General features: G+C 43.5%; 1 protein-coding gene across 1 annotated transcript; it reads right to left on the minus strand.

Annotated features, from left to right (window-relative positions):
• Positions 1-1,665: 1,665 nt before the first annotated feature.
• On the minus strand, positions 1,666-27,853 carry ube2ql1 (ubiquitin-conjugating enzyme E2Q family-like 1). The gene is made up of 3 exons (XM_034160864.1): positions 27,701-27,853; positions 26,370-27,285; positions 1,666-1,886 (listed from the first exon to the last, which is right to left on the minus strand). The coding sequence occupies exons 2-3, from the start codon at positions 27,072-27,074 to the stop codon at positions 1,755-1,757; spliced, it is 837 nt and encodes a 278-aa protein (XP_034016755.1). The 5' UTR covers positions 27,075-27,285; positions 27,701-27,853; the 3' UTR covers positions 1,666-1,754.
• Positions 27,854-27,875: the final 22 nt, after the last annotated feature.

The raw sequence follows: 27,875 nt of genomic DNA on the forward strand, positions 1-27,875 counted from the left end.
TCCAGGTACAATGATTCACATGGAAAAAGGGCTCGCGATTGCTGTTGTGCGTGTGTCTGCGCGCCTACCATGGCAACTAATAGGCACAGCATTGAATTGAAACTGGACTCATCTCAACCAAGCCCATGTGACCTGATCCTACGCTGACACCTTTACAGCCAGGTCTACCGCCGACCTTGACTTCTTCGTCCCTCCCCCAAAACAGGGCATGAATGCACATAAAAAAAAAAAATGTCAGAGCCAAGCGGGAGGTTTGACAGCCGCCATCCTTCTGCTCGCTTTTTAATGAGGCTCTGCTGAAATGTCAGGCCAATTAGCGGGTCTTTCTCTGACATTTAACTGGCAGATAGCAAACAAACACTCAAGGAGCCCACTGCAAGGACGGATAGTCCGTGACCTACGTACTCGTGCCAGGGTCAGGAATTGCAGGAGATTGAGGATGCATTTGAGAATATGTGAGTTATTTGTTCTACTAAATCTCAGAATGCATCTTATTACATTAACCTTCACTTCTTTACATGGATTTGGAGACGAAAGCGCGTGCACATCGGAGACACAACCGCACGTGTGCACAGCAACAATCAGGAGCAAGACAGCGACAAGCACTCCCTCAATTATAATCTTCTCTGTTTAAAGTGGGGGGGGGGGGGGTCCAAAAGCTAAAACTGGAGTCTGGCTGCACCATCTGGTATGTAAATCACATTTTCTTCCTCTCACACGCAGACACACACGTTAACATGAGAGCACAGAGAGAAAAAGAGAAAAGGGCCGTCTGACTGTCACTCTATTTATTAAAGGCTGTATAGAGCAACATGTGACGCTTTTTTTCCTCCAGTAGCAATCGATATCCATCTATGCAACAGTGAGCTCTAAATTTAGCCACAACAGACAGAAAGAAAGTGAACAAGCAAGATAAAGAGAGAGAGAGAGAGAGCACAGCTCCGAGTAAATTACAATCATGTTGCATTAAAGTGTGAGCAACGACACAGTGGAAAGAAAGGAGAAATGGAGGAGTGAATGAGTGTGAGAGGCAATGTGCGCGCGCTGCCCATCTATTCAACATTAACAACTTCATTTATATGTAAATGACCCGGCAGCTAGAGGGAGAGACGACAGGATGGAATGCCAGTTCAGCGCTATGTGATGTCACAGAGGGAGGGAGGGAAGGAGGGTGGGATCAGAGGGTGAGGAAAGGGGCGACGGGAGAGACACACGTTCCTTCAGTAGTCTTTGACGTGGGCGGACACGTCCACGCTGTCCGATTTGTCTGAGAGCACGTGCATGGAAAACAAAAAGAAAACAAACAAACAAAAATCCACTGACAATAACACACAGTCCAAAGCAAGCACACAAAGTCCCGGCTGATGCCCGAAGGAGTGAGAGCACAGAGACAAACACACATCCCCCCTCGCCCTCTCGTGGCTTGTCAAAAAATATTCAGGAGAATCTTCTGACCTGAGAGGGAGGATGAAGGAAATCCAGTGCAGCCTCCTCTTGGAGTGACAGTGTCGACCGTATGTGTGCGCAATTTAGTGGAGATGAGAAATGACACCTCCCACCCTTCCACAAAAGCCCCCCCCCCCACTCACCAAAAACAATAAAAAGACACAAAATGAAAACAAACTTGAGTGAAGCAGCAATAAGGTGAAGATGATGAGAGGTTCTTGAGTGAGCATGGTGTGTCATTTTGTGGGTCAGGGCTAGCTGGGGGTGTCCAGCTAGCACCGGGGGGGGGGGGGGCTTCAGTCAAGCCATCAACCATCGGAGACGGGCGGGGACACCCAGCCATACTTCTCGTGAGTTTTCACCAGGGACTTGAAGGTGGCCTCGGCTTCCTTGCGACTGAAAGCCTTCTTGGACTTCCCTGCTTTCCTGCATATACGCCCCTGTGAGGACAGGTAGTGGTAGAGGTGAGGGAAGGAAAGAGAGGAAAGAGATTAATGTTGTGTAAAAGTTTTCGAAAAAGCCATCTAGTGCAGGGATGGGCAACAGTGTGCCATAACTGTATTGGGTTTCTTGCAACAAATCACCTCAGCTGGTGGTTTTTACCAAAGTGCTGAACTTAAAGTTCTCATAATCTGTAAAATATCTTCGGTATGAGTAGCAACGGTAGCTATCAGTATCACAAAAAACCTGTAGTGTCTTGGTTCTTCAAGGCCCACTTTTGTCCACTCTTGCTCTCGTCTGACTTGACCCTTAAAGTTAATTGTAATTATTATATCATCTGCAAATGTTCACAGTTTTTGAAATTCCACAAACTTTGCACATGTTTACATCAATGATATCAGCATGACATCTCTTTCACTCTCAAACAGACTGGAACTGCACAGAAATTATGTCTAAATCCTACAGTGCATTTTTCTTTTTGGGTATTTCCCTTCAGAAGTAGCATGTTGTGTGTTGGGGGGTGTGGCTGGATATTTTGGTGTTCTTTTCTTTTCTTTGCTCTCCAGGTGGCATGAGAACTGATTTGTCTGTGGAGAAGGTGCTGGCTGAAGAATCCTTCACCCTTATCAACATCATGTGCAGCACCTGTGAATGGTGCTCACATGCAACCTTAAAGACTTTCAGCTGAAGCAGATAATTGGATGGCGTTCTGCATTTAAGTCATGTGTGATTCAAGCAGAACTGCCGGGAACTCGACCTTGTGATGTTCGTTTGTGAGACGCTGAGGACCGCGCCTGGGTTTGGCACATCGAGCCCGTGAAGCAAGGAAGGGTGAGGGACACATGCTGTCAGCACACATCAAAGGTGATTAAGTGTTTGACTAATTGTTGATAGTAACTTGGTATTTTGTTACGCAGTATACTTGAATTGTGATGAGGATTGTGCAGCTCGCTTCTCACTGCTGTGGCATGCGGACAAGTGGTCCTCCACCTGTTGTGAGAAGCTGCTTATTTGCATAAATCTTAAAATACAGACCTGTATGTGTTGCTGATAGTGTGTGTCTTTTGAAGAATATTAGTTGTAACTGCTAACTTACCTCACCTCTTCTATGCTTCGCAGAGAGTCGGTTTGTCGTGTCCACCTGGGGGGTGTTTGGCGGTGGTAGTGGGTCCAGGAGCGCCGGGCTTCGATCCTTTTGGGCGCTGGAGAGCGTTCCAGCCTTCACTCCACCAGAAGGACGCTATTTCTGTTTTTACACTTTTTATGCACCAGTGGGTGAAATAAATATATTGTTTTTGGAACCGCTTTTCTGGTTGTTTGTAGCGCTGGGTTCCGTCTGACGCAGGTCCGCTCCTCAACCCGCGTCGACACATAACAGTAGTTCCCGGCCATTCCATAATGGACCCAGCAGCAGAGGCGGTTCCTTTTGCCGAAAAAGTTCAAGAACACTTGGAGAAAATATGGGAGCAATTACAGCATCTCGCAAACCAAATTAAACAAACAGACGCCCGTGTTACGGAGCTCGCAGCGCAAGCCGTTCTGCTTCCTGCTGCTCCAGCTGCGGCATCATCGATACCGGTGCAGATAACTCCGTCACCCAGAGATTCGGCGTCCGAACCGATTATTTGTCATCCGGAGCCTTGTGCGGGAGACGTTGAAGCCTGTGCTTCGTTTTTGATGCAATGTTCTCTGGTTTTTGCTCAGCGACCGGCTTCCTTCTCTTCTGATGGGAGTCGTGTGTCATATGTGACAAATTTGCTCCGAGGTGACGCCTTAGCTTGGGTCACAGCGTTGTGGAGTAACAACTCGCCATTGTTAGGATCCTTTAAGGCTTTCTCCCGGGAGTTTCGACTGGTTTTTGACCATCCGGTGAAAACGAATACCGTTGCTCAACGGTTGCTGAATCTCAGGCAGGGGAGGCGGAGTGCGGCGGAGTATTCCGTGGACTTTCGGATTTTTTCTGCTCAGTCAGGTTGGAATGCCGCAGCTTTACGAGGCGTGTTTGTAGATGGGTTAAATGAGTCATTAAAAGACGAGCTGGCAGTCCGTGACGAGCCAAACGATTTAGATGAGCTAATATCGTTGGTGATTCGTCTAGATGATCGGATGAAGGAGCGTGGACGCGAGAGAGGACGCCCATCAGAGCGGGTTTTTTCGTCTCGGGGCTTTCCCCGACACAGATCTGGGCCGCCTCTTCTTCGCCCCACTGAGGCTCCTCCGACGGGACCACTGGCTCCTCCTGTTGACGAGCCCATGCAGCTCTGACGAGCAGAGATTACTGTATTGCCCCGACATATAAATGTCAAGAAAAATAATGGTGACGTATCTCCAGGTGTTCTGGGACAGGCAAAATAACACACATAAAAAAAATAAAAAATCTAGTACGGGTTAATGTTTTGTTTTCTTTAAATAGGGGTTATAATTTGTTTGGGGAGTCAGAGGCATGTCTGGTGGAGTGAATTGTTAGGCGGATAGAAGCCCATCTGGGCTCACTTAAACGTTAATTTTTATGTGTTTTTAGGTATTTTCTGTTTGGGTTGTTGGGTCGTTTTATTTTGTTGTTTTTTATTTCCCTACATCCATAACCCCAACCTCACTTGCCCCAAGACCGTTTGTCTTGTGGGTTGTGGGGTGGTGCAGGTTGGTCACGCTGAGCGTTCTCAGAAGACCTCTGCACCTAGGGGGGGGGGGGGGGGGTGTTAGGGGCGTTTTTCTTGGTTTGGTTAGGGCCCGGTTCCACTCCAGCCTCGGTGAGCCTTTGTACCGTTCGTCATTGGTGTTGCCGGGGGTGGTGCAGCGGGAACATACCTCAGTCGGAGGGGTGGGCCGATCTGTTGCCGTTCGCCATTTCGGTAGTTCCAACCCTCCCGAGAGGCTGGGGTATGGTCGAGTTGGGGCACCGGACGTATTTCCGGTTTTCCGCTGCGCCTTGGGGTTGGGGCTGGGTTAGTTTTTCCTGTTCCCTTCCCCAGCTTAATGTTTTGAGCCGTTCGCCAAAATTGAGCCGCCGAGGGGCTCTGGGAGGGACCTGGGGTCTTTCGGGGTGCCGGGGAGGGTAACAGGGTTTACGGTCGTTTTATATCCCCCCGGGGTTGTTTTTGGTAGTCCTCCGGGGGTTGAATTTTGATTTTGTTATGTTTCCTTCCGGGTTCCACCTCCAGGGTTGATGGGACGGTCCTCTGGGGGGGAATTGGCTTGGGGCCAACTAGCCAAGTGTGGCCGGGTCTGGGGTTCCGGGGTTGTGGGGAGGGTACCTCCTGGGGTTGATGGTACGGTCCTCTGCGGGGCGCTGTTTGCTCCATGTACACCTGGGGACCTTTGTGGGATTCTGGTTCTGGCTGTTTCTCCTGGAACTGGCGGTAAAGGCCTTCTGGGGGGGGGGGGGGGGGGGGTTGGGCTCTGCAGGTCGTTCTGGGGGGGTTGTTTGTTATTTCTCTTTTATGCATTTATGTTTGTATTGTGTTTGTGGGGCTGTGTTGGGTTTTTGTGTTTGGGAGTTTTTCTTTTCTTCCCGGGGTTTGATGGGACGGTCCCCTGGGGAGGTTTTGGGTGGGTTTTGTGTTTTTTCCTGTGTGTTGGATTGTACTGGGGAATGTTTTGGGGCTTTTGTTGATGCCAGCCGGCCTTCCAGCTGCAGTGCCCTGTCCTGCTGTCTGTGGTAGACCTTGGGAGCGTGGTGCTGTCTGCTTCCTGACGAGGACCCCGGAGGGAGGTGCTGTTCTCGGGCCTGGTCTGTTCGGTCGCCGGGAGGCTTCCCGTTAAAGGGGGGGTACTGTTGTGTGTTGGGGGGTGTGGCTGGATATTTTGGTGTTCTTTTCTTTTCTTTGCTCTCCAGGTGGCATGAGAACTGATTTGTCTGTGGAGAAGGTGCTGGCTGAAGAATCCTTCACCCTTATCAACATCATGTGTAGCACCTGTGACTGGTGCTCACATGCAACCTTAAAGACTTTCAGCTGAAGCAGATAATTGGATGGCGTTCTGCATTTAAGTCATGTGTGATTCAAGCAGAACTGCCGGGAACTCGACCTTGTGATGTTCGTTTGTGAGACGCTGAGGACCGCGCCTGGGTTTGACACATCGAGCCCGTGAAGCAAGGAAGGGTGAGGGACATGTCTCATAAATGGAACCAACGCAGGATAATAACTTCTCCATCCACCTGAAGGAGTTTGGCCCTGAAGCCACAGATCTCTGCAGCTTTACCTGCTCTCAGCTGTTTCACCATCTTTGCAAGTTCACTGAGATTTGGTGGTTCAGGGGTGAGCAACTGATACACCATCTGTGGTCTAGAGCAGTGGTTCCCAACCCTGGTTCTCAGGGGACCCTTAACCTGCACATTTTCCATCTCTCCCTGTTCTACCAAAAACTGATTAGCTCATTTGGGTGTCTGTTTGTTCTTGATTGACAGAACACACCTGAATCACTGGTGAAACTACTGGTGTAGAGACCTTTACGAAAACTATTGATAAGAAAGGGAGCAAAAATACGTTTTTACTCTTGATAGGGAGAGTAGGGAAAGTAGGGAGACTGTTCCACAGAGCGGGTGCATGATAGGAGAAGGCTCTTTGACCCGCTGACTTCTTCTTCACCCTAGGAACACACAGTAGTCCCGCATCCTGCGACTGCAGAACCTGGGCCAGTACGTATGGCTTCACCAATCGGCCAGGTAAGAAGGCGCCAGTTCATGTACAATTTTATAGGTTAGCAGCAAGACCTTAAAATCTGCTCTTACAGAGACAGGAAGCCAGTGCAAAGAAGCCAGAATGGGTGTAATATCTTCAAACCTTCTGCTTCAAAAATGAATGTAAACCTTTTATAAAAAAAATCACATTAGTGCCATTTAAGACGATAAAGTGAATGTAGTGGCACAAATATGAATATGAACTTCATGGACACACACACACACACACACACACACACACACACACACACACACACACACACACACACACACACACACACACACACACACACACACACACACACACACACACACTGCGGGAGAGTCAAAACCTGCAAATGTCCAAACATACTTACTTTGATATTGATCTGCATTGTGAAATCAGAAATTCAACAAAGCCAGAACACAGTTATTTTTGTCGTTCCTATTTCCAGAAAAAAATAAACAAATAAAATAAACAAACAGATGCAGTCAAATATTGACAGTTGGGTCAATGTGCTGCCACAAACAAGGGGTCGGATGTTGACAGCAGCAGTGCACTGATGGAAAGCTGGCTGACCAGCTTTGTGTTTATAGGTGTGGAACGGGACTTTTAACACATGTTACGCCGTATCATCCGGTAAACAGCGTGCCAAGTGTGACACGTGACGCTGACCCACGCTGCCACCTGGGCGTCACCGTGCCAACACTCTCCCTTCTTCACACAGCTATGAATAAACCTGGGGTGAAATGCCATAAAATGGAGATAAGGCGCTGGTTATGAGGATAAATTATCTCAGTGTTGGCGACACTTCTGCACAAACATGCAGGTGTCACTCGTACAAGTCTGAGATGCGTCATATATATGAAAAAATGATGTGACTCTAAATTAGGATTTGATGCCCATGTGGCACCTTAAAAAAAACATTTCACTTCTGCTGCTGCACATTATTTCCCAATTGCCAATGAAGAGAAAATGTGAAGGGAAACCAAAGTCATGCCCAGTGACACCATAATGCAATCTGCGGTCTCACCACTAGATGCCACTATAGCTTACACACTGTCACTTTAAGAAGCTGGAATCAGAATTATGAATTATCAGAACAGCCAATTAATTACCAACTGATTTATTATTGCAGCTCTTGATGTTTTTGTAGATTGTGCGTGCAGTAAAATATGTTAGAACAAGCAGAGAGTCCAGAGAGAAAAAAGGAACTGAGGAGCTCCAGTAAAACCAATACTAATGAATTTCTTATTGATGGGCTGCTGCCGTGAGTGCTGCAGTGCGCTACAAATATTTTTTATCATATGTAGTCTACAGTCACACGCTGTCATGTTGCTTTTCAGAGGGAAATCTCAGGAAGATATGCAACAGATGAGGAGATGTATTATGCACAGCACACCAAAAACATCCCAAAGATACTGAGGTGACCCTTCCTTTAAAAACAAAACAAAACATTTTCCTGCCTTTAAAAATGACCTATTTATGTCACCTATTTAATCACAGTAATGTCAAAGAATATAGCAGTAAAGAGATGAAACTGTAGAGTTTTTTTGACAACAGCCACTAGATCAGGGGTGGGCAACGAGGGCCGAGACACTGCAGGTTTTCCATGCAACCAATCACCTCAGCAGGTGGGTTGCTGATGAGCTTCTCCCTTGAACATAAACACCTGATCGTCAATTAAATCAGCTGCTGAGACACCTGATCATGAATGAAGTCACCTGCTGAGGTGACTGGTTGAAAGGAAAACCTGCAGTGTCTCGGCCCTTCATGGCACATGATTGCCCACCCCTGCCCTAGATGGTATTGCAGTAAGGCTGCTGCAATTTTGGACTGAAAGCCCCATTGAGAAAAGCAGCAGGAAATATTTGCTTTTCACTCTTCTTCTTCTTCCTTTGGCTGCTCCAGTTAGGGGGCGCCACAGCAGAACAATCATTTCCATCTTACCCTGTCCTCTCTATCTTCCTCTGTCTCACCAACCACCTTCATGTCCTCCCTCATCACATCCATAAACCTACTCTTTGTCCTCCCTCTTCTCCTCCTGCTGGTGGCTCCATCCTCAGCATCCTTCTCCCTATATACCCTGGGTATAAGATGCAGAGTATCTGCTTTTCACCATCTTCAAAAAATAAAAATAGTAACAGAGGAATGAGAACTTTATTTCAGAAGGAATTTTCTTCTTTGTTTCAGCTGTTAATTTCTGGAAAAGTCATTCTGACAATGTGAGTTGGACAAAAATGTTGTCCCTCTCTAATAGATTTTTCTTGCTTAATAAAAATACAGATTTTTTTTTGGAATTATACATGGCTTTATCCAACCAAAACTTATTTAATAAGATTTATTTCAGACATTGTTACAAACTGCTGTTTTTGTGGTTTATTTCCAGAAGATTGACTGCATTTATTTTGGAGCTGTGAATATGTTAAATTATTTTGGGGTGTCACTTTATACAGTAATAATTACAACAATGCAGACTTCAATTTCTGTTTTGAAAATGTTATGTTTGGATTTGTCAGTTATGACAATGAGTTTTTTTTTTTGGTCATTTACAGCAAATTTTATTTACACACACACACACACACACACACACACACACACATATATATATATATATATATATATATACACACACGAGGGTAGGTTTTCAGTATACAACCCCTGGCAAAAATTATGGAATCACCGGCCTCGGAGGATGTTCATTCAGTTGTTTAATTTTGTAGAAAAAAAGCAGATCACAGACATGACAAAAAACTAAAGTCATTTCAAATGGCAACTTTCTGGCTTTAAGAAACACTATAAGAAATCAAGAAAAAAAGATTGTGGCAGTCAGTAACGGTTACTTTTTTATACCAAGCAGAGGAAAAAATATGGAATCACTCAATTCTGAGGAAAAAATTATGGAATCACCCTGTAAATTTTCATCCCCAAAACTAACACCTGCATCATATCAGATCTGCTCGTTAGTCTGCATCTAAAAAGGAGTGATCACACCTTGGAGAGCTGTTGCACCAAGTGGACTGACATGAATCATGGCTCCAACACGAGAGATGTCAACTAAAACAAAGGAGAGGATTATCAAACTCTTAAAAGAGAGTAAATCATCACGCAATGTTGCAAAAGATGTTGGTTGTTTACAGTCAGCTGTGTCTAAACTCTGGACCAAATACAAACAACATGGGAAGGTTGTTAAAGGCAAACATACTGGTAGACCAAGGAAGACATCAAAGCGTCAAGACAGAAAACTTAAAGCAATATGTCTCAAAAATCGAAAAATGTACAACAAAACAAATGAGGAACGAATGGGAGGAAACTGGAGTCAACGTCTGTGACCGAACTGTAAGAAACCGCCTAAAGGAAATGGGATTTACATACAGAAAAGCTAAACGAAAGGCATCATTAACACCTAAACAGAAAAAAACAAGGTTACAATGGGCTAAGGAAAAGCAATTGTGAACTGTGGATGACTGGATGAAAGTCATATTCAGTGATGAATCTCGAATCTGCATTGGGCAAGGTGATGATGCTGGAACTTTTGTTTGGTGCCTTTCCAATGAGATTTATAAAGATGACTGCCTGAAGAGAACATGTAAATTTCCACAGTCATTGATGATATGGGGCTGCATGTCAGGTAAAGGCACTGGGGAGATGGCTGTCATTACATCATCAATAAATGCACAAGTTTATGTTGATATTTTGGACAATTGAAAGGATGTTTGGGGATGATGAAATCATTTTTCAAGATGATAATGCATCTTGCCATAGAGCAAAAACTGCAAAAACATTCCTTGCAAAAAGACACATAGGGTCAGTGTCAATGAGCAGATCTGATTTGATGCAGGTGTTAATTTGGGGGATGAAAATTTACAGGGTGATTCCATAATTTTTTCCTCAGAATTGAGTGATTCCATATTTTTTTCCTCTGCTTGGTCTAAAAAAGTAACCGTTACTGACTGCCACAATCTTTTTTCTTGATTTCTTATAGTGTTTCTTAAAGCCAGAAAGTTGCCATTTGAAATGACTTTAGTTTTGTGTCATGTCTGTGATCTGTTTTTTTTCTACAAAATTAAACAACTGAATGAACATCCTCTGAGGCCGGTGATTCCATAATTTTTGCCAGGGGTTGTATAAGTTGCAGCAGAGTAAAAGTCGCAGGACCTCAAAAATAATTTAAATTTTTATGGACCTCCCCTCTCAGCCCCCTAAAAATCCCTGGGAGGACCTCTTTGAAGTTACGCCCCATAAGAAAGCTCGAATGTCGCAGATATATAATCTTTTTCTTTCAATGGACAATCATCCACTCAATAAATGTATCTGTAATTGGCAACAAGAGTTGTTTCTGGAATTCGGGGAAGGTTTCTGGGATAAAGCAGTTGACAGAATTCGTACGTCATCATCATGTGCAAGACTTTCCCTGATTCAATTTAAAGTAGTACACAGGCTGCATTTGTCAAAGTCCAAATTATCCAAAATGTATCCCAGTATCTCTGATCTGTGTGATCAATGTAACCCTTATCCCTGTGATTTAAGTCATATGTTTTTTGGTTTTGTTTTTGTTGCCCCAAACTTCAACCCTATTGGATTTTGAGGTTATCTCTCACGTTCTTGGAGTCAGGCTGGAGCCTTGTCCGCTTATCGCTATTTTTGGAGTTCCTGAAGACCCCACTGTGTCCTTTACTAACTCACAGGTGGATGTAATTTCCTTTACCTCATTGTTAGCACGACGCAGAATATTATTATCCTGGAAAACGTCTCATCTCCCATCTATTTCTTTATGCCTGAAAAATCCCTTGTATTTTTTTTAACTTGAAAAAAATCAAGTTTAGACTCAGAAGGAGGACTGATGGGTTTCTAAAACTGTGGCAGCCTCGTATCGATTATGTTAGATCACTGAAAACCTTTGGACCTGATTGAGCTGAATGTCTTGGGTATGTTTTCTTTATTTGTCCTTGTTCTTTTGATGACCATGTGTTCGAATGTTCAGGTGTCAAATTTTGTTTTGGTTTGTTCTTAAATGAAAAAAATTTGAAAAAAATGTTTAAAAAATAATTTTAAGTACAATCCGAACAATGTTTGAGCAATTGTGTTTTGCAAACTTTTTTATATTACATGATCATTTGCAACTGTGTTTGTGTGGTATTCTACTGGCCAGTAAACTTACAAAGAAATTATTATTGTTATTATTATGGAATCAAAAATATAGCTCACATATTCACTTCTGAATTTATGTTGACATGCCAACTAAAAAGGGTGTGTGTGGGAACAACAAATGCTACTTTTTCAAATAACTCTGGGATGCCTAAACCTTGTGCACAGTACTATATAAATATATATATGTGTGTGTGTGTGTGTGTGTGTGTGTGTGTGTGTGTGTGTGTGTGTGTGTGTGTGTGTGTGTGTGTGTGTGTGTGTGTGTGTGTGTAAAACTGATTCTTTAAAGACCAGGACTGATGTACTAAAGTAGAAGATCTCATTGCAGATTAGTGATTAAACAAGATAACAGTTACAATCTGAAATCCTGTGGTGGAAAAAGTAAAAATAATTATTTTTAGGTATATTTCTCTCACTATGATAAATACATTTACTTTAATAAATGTAAATCTTCTGATCGTGACCTGTTGTGCTCTTGCATGACTATTCTGGTCTGAAAGCGATGCAGATGATAAATGGAGATGAGGTGAGAACGCTGAATGATCTGCAGATTAGGGTTACAGCTCCGCTCCTGTGACAACGCTGACCTCATTTTGCTGCGTGGCTTAGTGACGCTCTCTCAGTGTCTCTCACCCTGACTAACCCACAGTCTGAAGGGCCCCTTGTATCATTTTTACTTGAATATGCCCATAATAAATCATTTAAGCTCAGACAGACTCCCTGTGCAGACTGCCAACATTAATTAGAGGATAATCACATGCTAATTTGGTGAAGAGTGCACAACTAACAAGAATTAATATTTACTATTAACTACTTGTGTGGGCCAGAAGGCATGTTGGAAGCCTCAGGCTCTATTTCCTGTTTTCTTTTTCTTCTTTTTTAATGCAGGTGAGATCAGACAGGGGTCTCCATTGACTATGATGTTTGCAGATGACATTGTGATCTGTAGTGAGAGTAGAGAGCAGGTTGAGTCTAGCCTGGAGAGGTGGAGACAGGTTCTGGAGAGAAGGGGAATGAATGGATTTGCTATGGTGACCCCAACTGCAAAACAAGGGAGCAACCTTCAAACACATATTTCATGAAAAACCAGCGATTGTTCTTAGGTTTTTATGCCCCGCGCAGTGCTTGTGCTGCGAGGCGGGGCATATAGCATCTGGGTTGTCCGTCCTTCCGTCTGCATGTCTGTCCGTCCGAAATTTGTTTTCCGCAACGTAGCTCGGCACCGATTGCTCGCAGAAACTTCATATTAGGTGGGTACATGCCTTGGAGGAGTACTTAGCATGGGTTTGAAGGCCGGTGACCTTGACCAGTGACCAGTGGTCACAACTGTCAAATCCTTCACCTGACATTTGTTTGCTGCAATATACCTCAGCACCTATTGCTTGCAGAAACTTCATATTTGGTGGGTATATGTCTTGGAGGAGTACTTTGCATGGGGTCGAAGGCTGGTGACCTTGACCTACTTTTCAAGGTCACAAATGGCCACAACTGTCAAATCCTACACCTAAAATTTGTTCGCCGCAATGTGCCTTGGCACCTATTGCTCGCAGAAACTTCATATTTGGTGAGTACATGACTTGGAGGAGTATTTCGCATGGGTTCGAAGTCCAGTAACCTTGACCTACTTTTCAAGGTCACCAATGGTCACAACTGTCCAATCCTTCGTCGCAACGTACCTCGGCACCTATTGCTCACAGAAACTTCATATTTGGTGGGTACATGCCTTGGAGGAGTACTTTGCATGGGTTCAAAGTCCAGTGACCTTGACCTACTTTTAAAATATTGCCAATAGTTGCATTTGTTCGAAGGCTACTGACTTTTTATGGTCACTGTTGGCCACATCCTCTAAAAAAATATAATGTCAATCTCTAATTTTTCCACTGTGTATCCTAGTTTACATCAAACACATAAGGGTTCAACCAAACACCTACCCCACACATGTACATATTACTGCACTTTACATGGAAAATAGTACTGCGTGCGGGGCATTTCATGATGAATGTCTCTAGTTACTACTGTGATGCAGTAATTTAGCACTGCCTCTGTTCACGTTTTTCTTCTCCACTGGGTGGCACCACCACGTCCAGTAGCAGAAAGCCCAACACAGAACAAGCCCAGAAGAAGAAGCCAGCTGCTGTTAGCGCACCCTGCTCAGCGTGGCGCTCTCGTTGGAGCGACACGAATTCTTGCAAAGGAATTCTTGAAGCACATTGGCCACTGGCGTGCGCTAACACAGAATATACAAAAACTGTATAGCAATTCGGCCAAAACGAGAGCGTCCACTTTTACCTTGAAATAAGCTAAGCTAGTGGCGCTCGGGAGAGTATGCCGTTAGCACACTAACTTTTCTGCTCTGAACTGGTCTGAGTGTATTAATCAGTAAAAATCATGAACTGAACCTCACACTCAAATGGGTACATTTATCCGTTACCACTGCCGGACATGTTAATTTTATTTTTACTTCACAACATTAAAATTCCTATGAAAAGTCTCGCAAGAACCCTGTACTTATCTTAGAACTTTTATGGGCATTTGAAGGTGTGAAAGTAGCAGCAAAACAAATTTAACAGATTTCCAAGATTAAAATTGAGCTGCCGATTGACTCATAGTATATTTATTTCAATTCAGGGGTCTGTGTATCCATGTAGCTATCAATTAATTTAAAATTTTAATTGTTGATTTGTGTAAGTTAATTGTTATATCCCTACTTTTTTCCTTCCACAATTGGAGCAACTATCATTTTTTGACCCCTGTACAGACTGAAGTTGGCTTTGTCACTATTTTTTGCAGTTTTTACCCCATAATCCAGTAACTTTCCATCTTAAGTCATCCAAACTATACCCCTTTGGAAAATTTAGGATTAGCCAAATAATGTGCTGTACCTATCTCCATCCATCCATTTTCTATACTCACTTACTCCAATCAAAGGTCAAGGGTTGGGTGGGGGGTTTGGAGCTGATCCCACCAGTCATAGGGCATCAGACAGGGTACACCCTGGACAAGACATCAGTCTGTCACATGGTATACCTATACTGTGTATGTGTATACTCCAATCAAGATGATCACTCACTCACTTATCTTCAACCACTTATCCAGGATTGAGTCGCGCGGGCAACAACTCCAGCAGGGGACCCCAGACTTCCCTTTCCTGTGCCACATTGACCACCTCTGACTGGAGGATCCCGAGGTGTTCCCAGGCCAGTGTGGAGATATAATCTCTTCACCTATTCCTGGGTCTTCCCTGGGGTCTCCTCCCAGATGGACGTGTCTGGAACACCTCCCTAGGGAGGCACCCAGGGGGCATCCTTACCAGATGCCAGAACCACCTCAGCTGGCTCTTTTCAACACAAAGGAGTAGCGACACTACTCTGAGCTCCCCATGGAAGACCGAACTTCTCACCTTATCTCTAAGGGAGACACCAGCCACCATCCTAAGGAAGCCCATTTCGTCTGCTTGTACCCACGATCTAGTTCTTTCAGTCATGACCCAACCCTCATAATCATAGGTGAGAGTAGGAATGAAGACTGACCAGTAGATTGAGAGCTTCGCCTTTTGGCTCAGCTCCCTTTTCATCACAACAGTACGGTAGAGCAAACGCAACACCGCCCCTGTTCCGCTGATTTTCCAGCCAATCTCACGCTCCATTGTCCTCTCACTCGCGAACAAGACCCTGAGGTACTTGAACTCCTTAACTTGGGGTTAGACCTCATTCCCTACCTGAAGTAGACAATTCATTGGTTTCCTGCTGAGAAACACGGCCTCAGATTTAGAGGTGCTGATCCTCATCCCAGCCGCTTCACACTCGGCTGTGAACTGATCCAGTGGGTGTTGGAAGTCACAGGCCGATGAAGATGATCATAACGTATTGAAATTTTGACCCCTGTGTAATCCTTCAATGACCCCTAACAGGCTATAATTACCTAAAGGTTATCATACATTTTTGTGTAGGTCATAGTATACTGTGGCTGTATTTTAAGTATTGTTTAGTCCTGTCAGTTGGGACCAATTAGGTCAAAATTGGCTGTGAGCTCATGAACTATGAAGTAACAATGAAAAAAATGGGTAAAAGCGGCATTATTTTAGAAAGGCTACAGTCAGTGCAGGAGCATGCACTTAACTAACAGGTATGTCGCATGTGATGCTGCATGTGATGGATTCAGATGCAGATTTTGGGGACTATCTTTCGTGACTTTCTCCATTTTCATTGGGTTTTGTTTTCCCACCGTGAGAAAATGGAACAATTTTGAGTGTGAAGTAGGTGATCTCAGCACCCTGTTTGCACACTCCAACACCAGCAAACACATGGTTGTAAATGCGATAGAGAGACGCAGACCGACACAGACAGAAGAGGAGGCAGGAGGAGAAGTCTGTGACTACAGCACGAAGAGGGGAAATTGAGCATTAATTAGCACCATTGTGCTCGCAGTTGTCTCGGAGAATGGGTTTGCATGCTGTGTCCAAAAATGGAAGCACACAGAGAGAGAGCGAGAGAGTAACAGACATTAAAAATATCTGCTAAGTGTGATGGAGAGACTCTGCAAACAAGAGTACGTGAGTGTGTACGGCGCCCAACTCCGTCCGATTCAGCTCTATGAGACACACACACACTCATGAAAAGTGGCTGTGGGATAATCAGTCACTTGGCAGAGAGATGGACACCCCAGTGCATGTTGGGAAGCAGCCCTGGGGGCCAAGGGATTGTGTAACGGCGACATGTGCTTCAAGAGGTCAAGATAAACAAACGGGGATCGAATGCCTCATCATCAATACCCCGATCAGATCACTAATCAGAGTCCTCTGGAACTGATGGCAGGTTATAAAAGGCAAATCTAAAGCATTATTAATCTCGCTTACTCCGTCTGTACGGGAAAATATCAGATCGAGGTCTTGACAGTGTGGACCTCACTGCGCTTCGTCCGTACAAAAAATACTGAGGTCTGATATTTTCACGTACAGACCGAGCAAGCGATGTTAATAAAAATCATTTATTAGTTGGTTGTTTTTTTTTTTTTAGCTGCGTTGACAAAATTTAATAGATGTTTATAGAGTATGTTTATGTCCAACTTGTTTTTTTTCTGGTTTGTAATGAAGTTTTCAATCTGTTCTTGACCGTTAGGCCTTGTGTTTTCATTTTGCTGGTCTTCATTTTGCACGTCCACTTTGAGCTTCTTTGCTGTTAATTCCTCCAATTCAAACTCGTCAGTGTAATAAAATTCGCTCGGAGAACGGTCCTCTTCATCGCTCATAATTTCTTTGTTTGCTTTTTGTTTTATTTTGCTTTTAAATCTCTTGTTTAACGAAGAGAAAATGTCAAATTTCACACTGTGAAAATTGTAAACAAAGTTGCAAATCTGACACGCAATCCGGACCGACTGTCACTGTAACATTTTGAGATTGGAAAATCAACCGGATATCAGCCAATCAGAGTGTGCATACTTGACAGCCACATAATAACAAGTTTTATTTTATTTTACATTGGTGACTTCACACAGAAAAAAATGATGTGATGAGGATGAAAAAAATTAAGTTAGTACTACTACCTACTACTGAAGACATCTACCTTGGGTCACTGGTTAGCTTCCAAGTCTCACAACGTTACAGTAAGACAGGAAGCACCAGGACCCTAAAGACTTTGTTCTGCTGCAAAGGTATTGTCATCACCAAACACCTCTGTCTGGCAACCTCATGACTTTATAAGCTCTTCCCCTCAGTTTCAAAGGCTGAGGACCCTGAGACACAAATGTCACTGCTAAAATCCACTGATTCTACAAAGATCACAGCATTGTCCAAAAAGTCAAGTTCAGTAAACCTTTCCTTCAAAGGCATCTTCTGATCTCCGAGGCTGAGGACCCCAATACCTGAATATTGCTGTCAAAAACAAATAACCCTACATAAAAATCACTGGAAAATGCTTGTATTTAATGGAAGGTCACCTATGTCAATTAAGTCTGATGTTTGCTTTGCAAGCTAAATCCTTCTTCGTGCTGGCACCGCTGTACAACCTAGACAGCAGAAATGTGAATGAGGGAGGGGGTGGGTTAGTCCATTCCCTCCAGCTTGTGTAGGCAATATCTTAAAAACAAGAAATTCCCTCTTCTTTTATTTCACAGAGTTAAAAGGACATACAATGAGAATTAACTGATTCATTGCTTGCTAATTCTGATGCACCATATCAACGCTAAATGCAACATTGTTTTGTCTATTCAATATCCCATAGATGTGTCTGCCACCTGCTGGATGGTTAGTGAATGCTGGATGGATTATGGAAAGTTAGAAACAAAGTTCACACTTTTACGTTAGTGTCAGCTAATAAGCTAAAACTGTGAGGGGAAACATGGGACCCACTACATGGGAAAATATGGACTGTAATGTACAACAGAATGGAAAAGTGAACTTAGAAATTAAAAATGGATAGAATGTCTGGCTGGGGACAATCCTAAAATTTTTCATCAATACTGCAAATTAAAGATTTCTTATGTTTTCTAATTGACATTCTGATCATGTGTAACTGATTTGCATATTTAAACAAACACTTTAAACATTTTTTCCAGCGTATGTGTGCAGCAGCTTGCTCTGCGTTGTGTTTTTGACTCCTCCCACTCACTCCCCTTGGGATGCAAACTCATAATCTCTCGCATGGGAGGTCGACGCTCTGTCCAGTCGGCTAAAACCAGGGCAGCATTATTTATTTAAAGGCAACAGTCATTGGAGGGTTTGCACATGCACAAAAACATATGCTGCATATCTGCTACTGTTGGGGGGGCTTGATTTAATGTTTGCTACATTGTATGAATGTCAACAAGATCTGATCTTGTAAAATGACAAAAGTTTGTCCCTTTTGGTGGTGTAACATATTGGCCTCCATGAGGGGGCACATGTCTACATAGATACAAAGAGCTCATTCTAGGCTTCTAAAAACATACTGAAACATTGTTGCAGGTAATTATTAGACAAATAATGAATGTTCCCATTCGTGCCATGTTCTTTGCATTGCACGAATGGGAACATTCATTATTTGTTTTATGTGACACCTAAATAGATTTGTGTCATTTGATATTTTGCTTAAAAGTAGACAGGTGTGTCTTCTCGGAGACACACTAATAATCAATAATACAATGGGACAAATAATGAATGTCACCTGACATACAATCAGTGGTGGGCAGTGGTGATTTTTCATTTTCATTATAACTCTGGGATGCCTAAAACTTTTGCACAGTACTGTAGACATAAAACAGAGTTAAGCAGCAAATCCTCACATACAAAAACCTTGAAGTAGTCAACACGCTGCAATTTTCCTGATAAATGATTGAAATAATGAAGCAATTTTCGGTGAATCGCAGAAGCACTGAATTAATTCAACACTTAACTCTGAAACTTTAGAATCAGAATCAGAATTGAATTTATTGCCAAGTAAGTTCTCACATACAAGGACTTTGATCTGGTGTCATTGGTACATAAACAGCAATAAAAAGAAAAGGGGGAAAAACTGGTTTGGAAAGATATTTTTAAAAAATTAATATCACAAAACAAATCTGATGTATAATCCATATTGTAAAAATACTGCATTATGAGGATTATTATTACTTATTTTAATTAGTGAGCTGTGCTGACAGAGTAGTGATTTGTGCAGCCTGTAGTGCAGGTCGACACCATTTCACTTTGTAGTGCTTCTGTACTGACAACAGCACAAATATCAAAACTGATGCTATGAACAATCAAACATGATGCCGAGCTTCAGCAGACATCAGCTTCTGCCTCGTGCACAGAGCGTTTGACATTTTACCGTGACAACAGCTTTTTTTTTTAAGCAAACATTCACATGTAATCGTATGAACAGCTGTCACTGCAGGCTTCAGCTCTGACTCGGTTTTTATTTCGCTGTACTGAAATACACAACTGTGAGTCAGCCTGCACAATTTCACCACCCTGAAACGGGAAAGCCTTTCCGCGACCCCCGAAATCTCCGGGCTCTCCCTTGATGATCTGGACAGCACGGCCTCAGTATAAAGTGCAACTGGGCCGTGTCAAAGTCCAGTTTGCCGTTTATCCAGCACGTGACCTGACAGCCAATTAAAGGTGCAAAGGGGTTGCATTTAGTAACATAAATGATCCTTTGTATATTTTCTGAGTCACATTAATTAAACAACTCAGATTGTCATCTGTTGCTGCCTTTAAGCGCCGTGTGCAGTTCTATCTGGAGCAGTGCTATTTACCATATTGTTCTGAATATAGGACGGCCCTGATTATAAGACAAACTCCCACTTTTCAAGACATATTTTTGCAAACAGACTTTTTGCAGACCAAATCTTTTTTTTTTCTCTTTTTTCAAATACATTTTTTTAATTGGAAAATAATGCAAATGAAAGGACATTTTATAGGCAGTCCCTCATTTATTTTTTTTTAATCATATACTGACACACTGGCATGTCAGTCTCTTGGAAGCAGCTGCTTGTAGGAACATGAGTTTTTCTGACTGTTAGCATTTTTAAAGTGGTCTTTTTGGGCTCAACATCTAATCTTACACTCTCACTCCATATTTCTTGGGTGCTTGAGTTTGGACAATTCTGCTGTACTTATTAGCATAAGCTTAAAGTCTGCATTCCCCACAGTTGCGTAGGATTCATTTTTTTTTCTTTCTTTTTTTGTCTTAGCAGAAAAACACAGGCATGACACTATGGAGCAATTTACCATAGCATTTTCTTAAAAAAATAAATAAGTAATTAAATAAACTGCTGCATGTAGGGGTCAGTTTTATGACCTATTACAAAAAATTAACAGCAAGCTCACATTGTGTACTGTGATAAAAACTGCTCCCTTCGAAGCAGTTGCTACATATAAGAAACTTTTATCCTCGGAACAACATGGTAGATGGTTGACACTGAAGGGAGAGGTTTTCTGGCAATAAAACTGATTATTCACAGGTATTACTTATGCAACCCATCATCTTGGCTTTTATATTTTTAATTAATTTATATCAACTTGTAGAGATTTACTTTCAGTTTGAGTCTAAGGAAGATAATTTTAGAAATTTTTATATTGAGAAGCCTGATTTACTTTTTGTATTTGAAATGCCATAAACAAATTAAAATAGACATATATATATATATATATATATATATATATATATACGAGGTCTGTTAGAAAAGTATCCGACCTTTTTATTTTTTGCAAAAACCATATGGATTTGAATCACGTGTGATTGCAACAGCCAAGCTTGAACCTTCGTGCGCATGCGTGAGTTTTTCACGCCTGTCGGTTGCGTCATTCGCCTGTGAGCAGGCTTTGTGTGAGCAGTGGTCCACCCTTCTCATTGGATTTTTATTGCAAATAAATGTCTGAACGATTTGGAGCTTTGCTGCATCAATTTTTTCCAGAAACTGTGAGAGAAATTGTGCATGACCTGGACATGCCAGAACATGTCCTGTGAGGCTTCATCACGGCGTTGCTTTGTGCCATGCGGCTCCACCGCGACACGCGGAATTCCTCCGCTCCTCTTTCAATGACAAAAACTCCTGTAACAGTGAAATGTGCCGTTCATTTCCACACTGGACGCTGTGTTGATCCGGGACGTCCTCTGACTAGCACAGGAATTGCAGAAGACGTGGACATCTGCACTTTTTCGGCACATTGAGTCAGACGCGCGGAGGAATTCCGCACATCGCGGTGGAGCCGCATGGCGCAAAGCAACACCGTGATGAAGCCTCACAGGACATGTTCTGGCATGTCCAGGTCATGCACAATTTCTCGGATAGTCACACGACTGAAAAGCCACCGAAAGCCATCTGAAAGCCATCCTATGAGACCAACACGGAGGTGCTTTTGTCCCGCACCATGAGCGGCTCCGTGGCGCATCCCTCCGCTTCTCTTTCCATGAAAAAAACTCCTGTAACAGTGGAATGTGCCGAAAAAGTGCTGATGTCCATGTCTTCTGCCATTTTTGTGGAAGTCAGACGACGTCCCGGATCAACAAAGCCTTCACGTTGGAAATGATCTGGTTGTTTCAGCGGGGTTTCAGCCTGTCGATCGGCACTCGGAGTGCGCCGAGCTCTCAGCCGCTGTGGGCGGTCTTTAAACCGGCTGGAGCACTCCTTAATCTGTGTAATCCCCATAAAATCGTCCCTGAAAGCCATCTGAATTTTCCGAATGGTGTCCACCTGGAGGTCCCTCACAGTTTCTGGAAAAATTTGATGCAGCAAAGCTCCAAATCGTTCAGACATTTATTAGCAATAAAAATCCGACGAGAGGGGTGGACCACTGCTCACACAAAGCCTGCTCACAGGCGAATTACGCAACCGACAGGCGTGAAAAAACTCACGCATGCGCACGAAGGTTCAAGCTTGGCTGATGCAATCACACGTGATTCAAATCCACATGGTTTTTGCAAAAAAATAAAAAGGTCCGATACTTTTCTAACAGACCTCGTATATATATATATATATATATATATATATATATATATGTGTGTGTGTCTCAAAGATCTGTAGACACAATCAGGAGTGCCAAAAAGGGGAGAATGAGGAGAGGGATTATAGGGGCCAATGATTGACAGGGGCCCAGAGAGGCCACTAATACAATTCTAATACTGACAAAATAATATAGGTGTGGCCCAGTAAGGTTTCTTTTCATTGGGCCCAAAATCCCTGGTGGCACCCCTGGATGCCATATCAGAAACCATCTTCTGTTGGTTGGTGGTGATAATAATAATTGCTGACTATTAACCTGAACTCGCTTGGAGTTCACCTTCTGGTGCTTTGTGCTATGGTCTGTCAAAATGTCTCAAAAGTTAACATTACATAGGGTTTTGTGAGACAGTAAACCTCTTAAATGATGTCATAAAGCACACCTACAAAGGCGCCTGTATTCTCTGTGTCTTGTGGGCGTGCCGGCTTGTGACATTTGCAGGTAAACATTTCTGTCGACTTTGAGGTCACTGCTTTGTCACTATATGTGTCCACTCATGCTAAGAATAGGAAGAGGCTTCTAAACACGCCACACCAGCATCATCACAGTGAGCTCAAGCGCGAGTAAATACTTGTATATCCTGTGTCCTTAGCTGTGTGTATTTAGCCCTGTGTGCAGCGTGCGCTGCCATTTCATTATGCGTGAAAGACGAGTTCATGTTCCACAAAATCAGGACAGAGAGCACAAGCATGCGCCTGTGTAGTTACACAACTCCAGAAGCCTGTAGCACACACAGACACACACACACACACACACACATAATTAATCAATATTGTCTCCATTATCAAACTGAAGAAGGCAGACACTGCACCATAATTAGGGAGCTCTGTAGAGCGACTCATCTCCTCAAGCTGCAAATCAACATGTACACACACACACACACACACACACACACACACACACACACACACACACACACACACACACACACACACACACTGTTCAGTAGTTCTTACACGTGCACTCTTTGATGAGGCTATTAAAGCTGGATTGATTCATTGAAAAATAACTGTCAATAGCTTTGGTTAGTTTGAAATCACTTAAAAAGGGCAAAAATGCAGTTTTATGGATTAAAAAAAAATCATTGCACAATGAATATATCTGCATATTGGATGAGGGGCTAGAGGTTACCCTGCATTTTATTTTTTCATTTGATTCTATACAGGATATCTGAAAAAGTGGAGGATGTAACTAAACTGGATTTTGTGGAGAAGTTGCTTTTCTGGTTGGGAAGAGGTGATGACATTTTGAGAAAACTCTGGATACTTTATAAAATGGAAATTTGTTTGTTAAATCTCCTTATGGATATTTCAAAGGGTTGTTATTTCAAGAACTCTGCACCATAATTCTAAAGAGTAGGAAAACAGTAGAACCAAGCCTCATGATGTCATGAAATTGAAATATCATGACGTGCAAATACTGAGTCTTGGCAGGTGAATGTGTTCACTGGGTGTCTAGGTTTTTGAAATTGTAAAAACAATCAGTGGTGGCCAGGAAGTGTCTGTCTTATGAAATCCTTTCCAGAGTGTTGTGTAAATTTGTGGCCAAGCTATTTGCATTTTCACATCAAACAGCTGTGAACCAATCAGAATATTTCTCTGATTTAATTCATTTCTGTGAGAAAAAGCTCTTTCTTTCACTCAACCACCTCCCTTGCTTTTTTTTACTTTCATGGATAAATTCCTACAAAATCCTTTCGGTAGGGCTGTGTGGAGGTGTGGTCTTGTTATTTGAGTGTTTTTAATGTAGCCACTGTTAATAAAAAAAAAAGGTTTACTTATTTGATTTCATGCATTTCTCTTCACAAAATGATTTGTCTCTCACTGACAAACCACTCATACTCCTAATTTTGCGTCATCCAACCAGAATCCACTAACCATCCAACAAGTGGCAGTGTGGCAATGCACAATATTGTAGGTAGTGTTTATTGCTTTGGGTTTCTGTGTTAATCTGGAGGGGATGGACTCAGCTACCTACCTTTCTGCGTGTTTACCTACCTACCTTTTGCAAGGCAGGTGGCTCCACGCAGCCCAGTCTCATGCTGTTTATTCGTGGCCCCAACATGAAAAGCGCCCCATTTTCGTGCCCCCATCACGAACTGTTGTGAGACTGGGTTGCATAATGGGATGGTAGTTGGTGTAGCAATATGTAGTAGAGCCCAACCGATATATCGGCCGATATAAGCCCTTTTCAAAGTACTCACTATCAGCCGAAATTTTGCCGATAGAACACCGATAATTTCTCAAAAACAGAACAGTTACTGAAATAATGTTTGTGTCGGCAATGTAAAATGTCCTTGCACTGTTTGTCCAGTAGATGGAGCTCTGACTCCATTCAACTGAGAGCTGCTTACACCCCTGCTTAAATGTGTTAATCACCGGCCCCCGTACTTCACGGTCACACTGCACTGATCAGCTGACAAAAGCATACAAGTAAGTTTATAAGGATCTATATCCTTATCCTGAACCTATATCTAAGTTGCAGCAACAAGAGGTACAAGATTAGATGTATGTCACAACTCTTTTTAAGGATATGTATTTGCTAATTTCACAAAGGTTTAATTCTTGATTGCATTTTTTGAACTTGAAAATTATTCTCTGTTATAAATTTAATCAATATGAGGACAAAGCTTCAGCTTTTAGCTCATACCTTTTTGTTAAGGGTCCAAAAAAGAACATTTTATTCATTTAAAAAAATATCGGCTGATTTACCGGCTATAGGAAAATCAGACGATTTATCGATTATCAGCATTTTTTTTATCCAAATATCGTTATTGGCATCGGCCTCAAAAAATCCATATCGGTTGGGCTCTAATATGTAGACCTGTGCTGAACTCCCCGTCATGCTACCTGTCTGTGTTCTTGGACAAAACACTCCATGTGCTTTGTCTCAGTCCACCTAGCTGTAAATGGGTACCGGCTTCAGCTGGGGAACTAACCTGTTATGGACAAGCTTCCCATCCAGGGGGAGCCGTAGACTCTCCCTCGCTTCATGCCACAATATCCGGGATCTGATGGGCCTCAGGGCCTGTATTGGACTTACTATCTAATCTATTAGCTCTCTCTGTATTTTACAGAGTACAGAGGAAAGCTGTAGCTCAGTCAACAGATTTGATTGTCTGCTATAACCAAAAGGTTCAGGGGTTCAGTCTCAAGATGTCATTCAGCAACATGTAACCTTGAAGTGCATAACCCCCTTACCATGCTAACGTGCCAAAAACATGTAGAGGATACACTAAGCCTAGAAAATTCAAATGATCTTTTTGTTTTCTTTTGTTAATTGAATAATCACAAAAAGAATCTACAGATGAAAATACCTACCTGCAGCCTTCAAGGTTACATCTTTAAAGACAAAAAAAAAAACCTTCACACGGAGTCTCCGTGGTTGGGTGATCAGGCCGGAGAATCCGGTGACATTTCACTAAGGTTTCCCTTCATATCACTGATGCACCAAACTGACACAAAACTCAAACATTAAACACAAATAAATCCAATCTCAGGATGGAAAATGGAACTATTGAATGTTCGCTGCCTTGCAAGTGTGAATGCAGTCATCAGTGTGAGAATTGCAGAGCTGCTGCGGTACAATGAGGACATGAAAAATAGATTTGATTACGTAATCCAGTCAGTCTAAATCACCAACGTGTGCTCTCAGAATACTGGCAGCTTTTCTATCCATCATCCAGCATTCAGACAAGTCCTTTGTAATCATTCCTGTGGTAGAGGGGAGCACACAAGCTGCATTATCGCCTGCATAGAGCCTTTTCTGCTGCATAGGCAGCCGCTCTTTTGTTGTCAAAGGATGCTGATTTATGAAGGTGATAAAAGCAAAGCAAACTGGGACTGCAGAGAGGAGCTGGAATCAAAGAGACACCGAGTGCTGCGCTGCATGAGGATGAGGAACGACATGACCAGCCTGTGATACCACGGCATCGGTGGCCACCATACAAACAACCCTTACCAAACAATTCATGGCATTTTTCTTTCGCAAATCCACATTTTAGTTGAAAATATTCCTCAAAATCATGACAAGAGTTGGACAGACAGAAAAATATTAAATGATCTCCAAGTCATCACTGGTGCTGTTTGCGTAAAACTACTTTTACGCGTCCTTTACGCATGACGCATGATAAATTTAATGCAGGTGATGACGTGACGTATGATGCTTAAAATAAATAAATAAATAAACCTACCCTTCCTCCTCCCCCTCACCTGTCCTTTTACGAGGCTCGCAGCAAATTGCCTCATCACCGCCTCCACCGTGTAGGCGCTGGACCATCCGCGGGGCGTCAGCAGCTCCATGCAGATTGCTCCGCCGTCCAGCACGTAGCCGTTCTCCAACCGCGGCGCCAGGACCCGCATGAACGGCGGCGAGAAAGGGAAACTGTCAGGAAAGGTGACGTTGAGCAATATGAACTCGGTGCTCGTCTCCTTCATGTCCTGCCACAGCGCCGAGTCCTTGTCCACTTGGTGCAACTTGACGTTCCAGTCAAACAGGTTGTCCTCCACCAGATCCACCGTGATGAAGTTGTCCCCTAACCTCCTGATCTCCTGCAGCTCCTTCATCAGCCTGCGCGTCCGGACTTGGGTGCAGTGCTGCCGGTGAGGCGCCAGCGGAGGTATGGAGGAGGCACTGGTCGCTTTACTCCCGCCTCCTCCGTTCTGCTGCTTCTCCTTCGCATCCTTTCCCTGCTTATCCTTGCTGGACGGCTTGTCCTTGCCGTGCTGGTCCAGCTTCCTCGCTTTAATCTCCGGGGTGCTCAGGATGTTGCTTTCGTTGGCGGTCTGACAGTGTTTGTTGGTGTTGTGTTTCTGGTTCCCTTTGGTGCCTTTTAGCGATCCCTGGTGGTGCTTCGGATCCTCGGTGTCTCGATCGGGCAGACGGATCAGACCGATTTTCCGCAGTAGAGTGGCCATAATTCGCGATCAGCTCTATTTCTCCGGCGATTCCCCCCCCCACGCAGGGGCGACAGTCACCCTTCAGAGTCGGTTGTGCGATCACACGGGCCGGTAACGACGCTGATGATGATAACGCCGCCGCGCCGTAACCTCCCCCTCCTCCGATTACTGCAGCCTCGCTGTATCTGCTGCTCTGTTCTCCTCAGTGCATCTTCTCCGCACGGATCTCCTGCAAGCAGTGACACGCCACAAACAAAACACGTTCAACGCACACACAACGGCACCGACAGACAACAGACAAAACCGCATGACCTCATCCGAGGTGATCGACTGCAAAGTCCGCAAAGCTGGCGGAGCATTACGCACGAGCAGGATGGTCCATCACAATAATAGTAATTTAAAAAAATTAAAAAGCAACACGACAATCAATATGAGGAGCAAAGAAACGCTGTGCCATCGTCATGATCGCGTAATAACACAAAGATCGAGCGATCTCAGGAGTAATGACGGAACGCACATACATCATTAAACTATTAACATGGTGATGACATCAAGCTGCAGCTCGTCGTGACGACAATACTACTAGATTTTCTGACACGCGTTTTGGCGCCGGCGCGCACACACGCATCAAATCTGCAGCTTACCGGGTAAAAGTCAGAGAATATGTCCGTTTTTCCGATTTCGCCGAGGAGGAGGAAGGTCGTCGGTGGAGCCGCAGAGCAGCTGTGCGCGGTGGCAGCACCTCCAACGTGAAAGCAGTTTGGGTAATCCTCCTCCTCCTCCTGCTCCTCCTGCTCCTCCTCCTCCTCACCGTCTATT

The sequence above is a fragment of the Thalassophryne amazonica genome, chromosome 20, assembly GCF_902500255.1.
Source record: "Thalassophryne amazonica chromosome 20, fThaAma1.1, whole genome shotgun sequence".
Classification (NCBI taxonomy): Eukaryota; Metazoa; Chordata; class Actinopteri; order Batrachoidiformes; family Batrachoididae; genus Thalassophryne; species Thalassophryne amazonica.

Coding starts and splice junctions, on each gene's coding strand:
- ube2ql1 (XM_034160864.1), bottom strand. CDS start 27,074: ATGGCCACTCTACTGCGGAAAATCGGTCTGATCCGTCTGCCCGATCGA. Junction 1,887..26,369: donor CGAGCCTCGTAAAAGGACAG/GTGAGGGGGAGG, acceptor CTGTCCTCACAG/GGGCGTATATGCAGGAAAGC.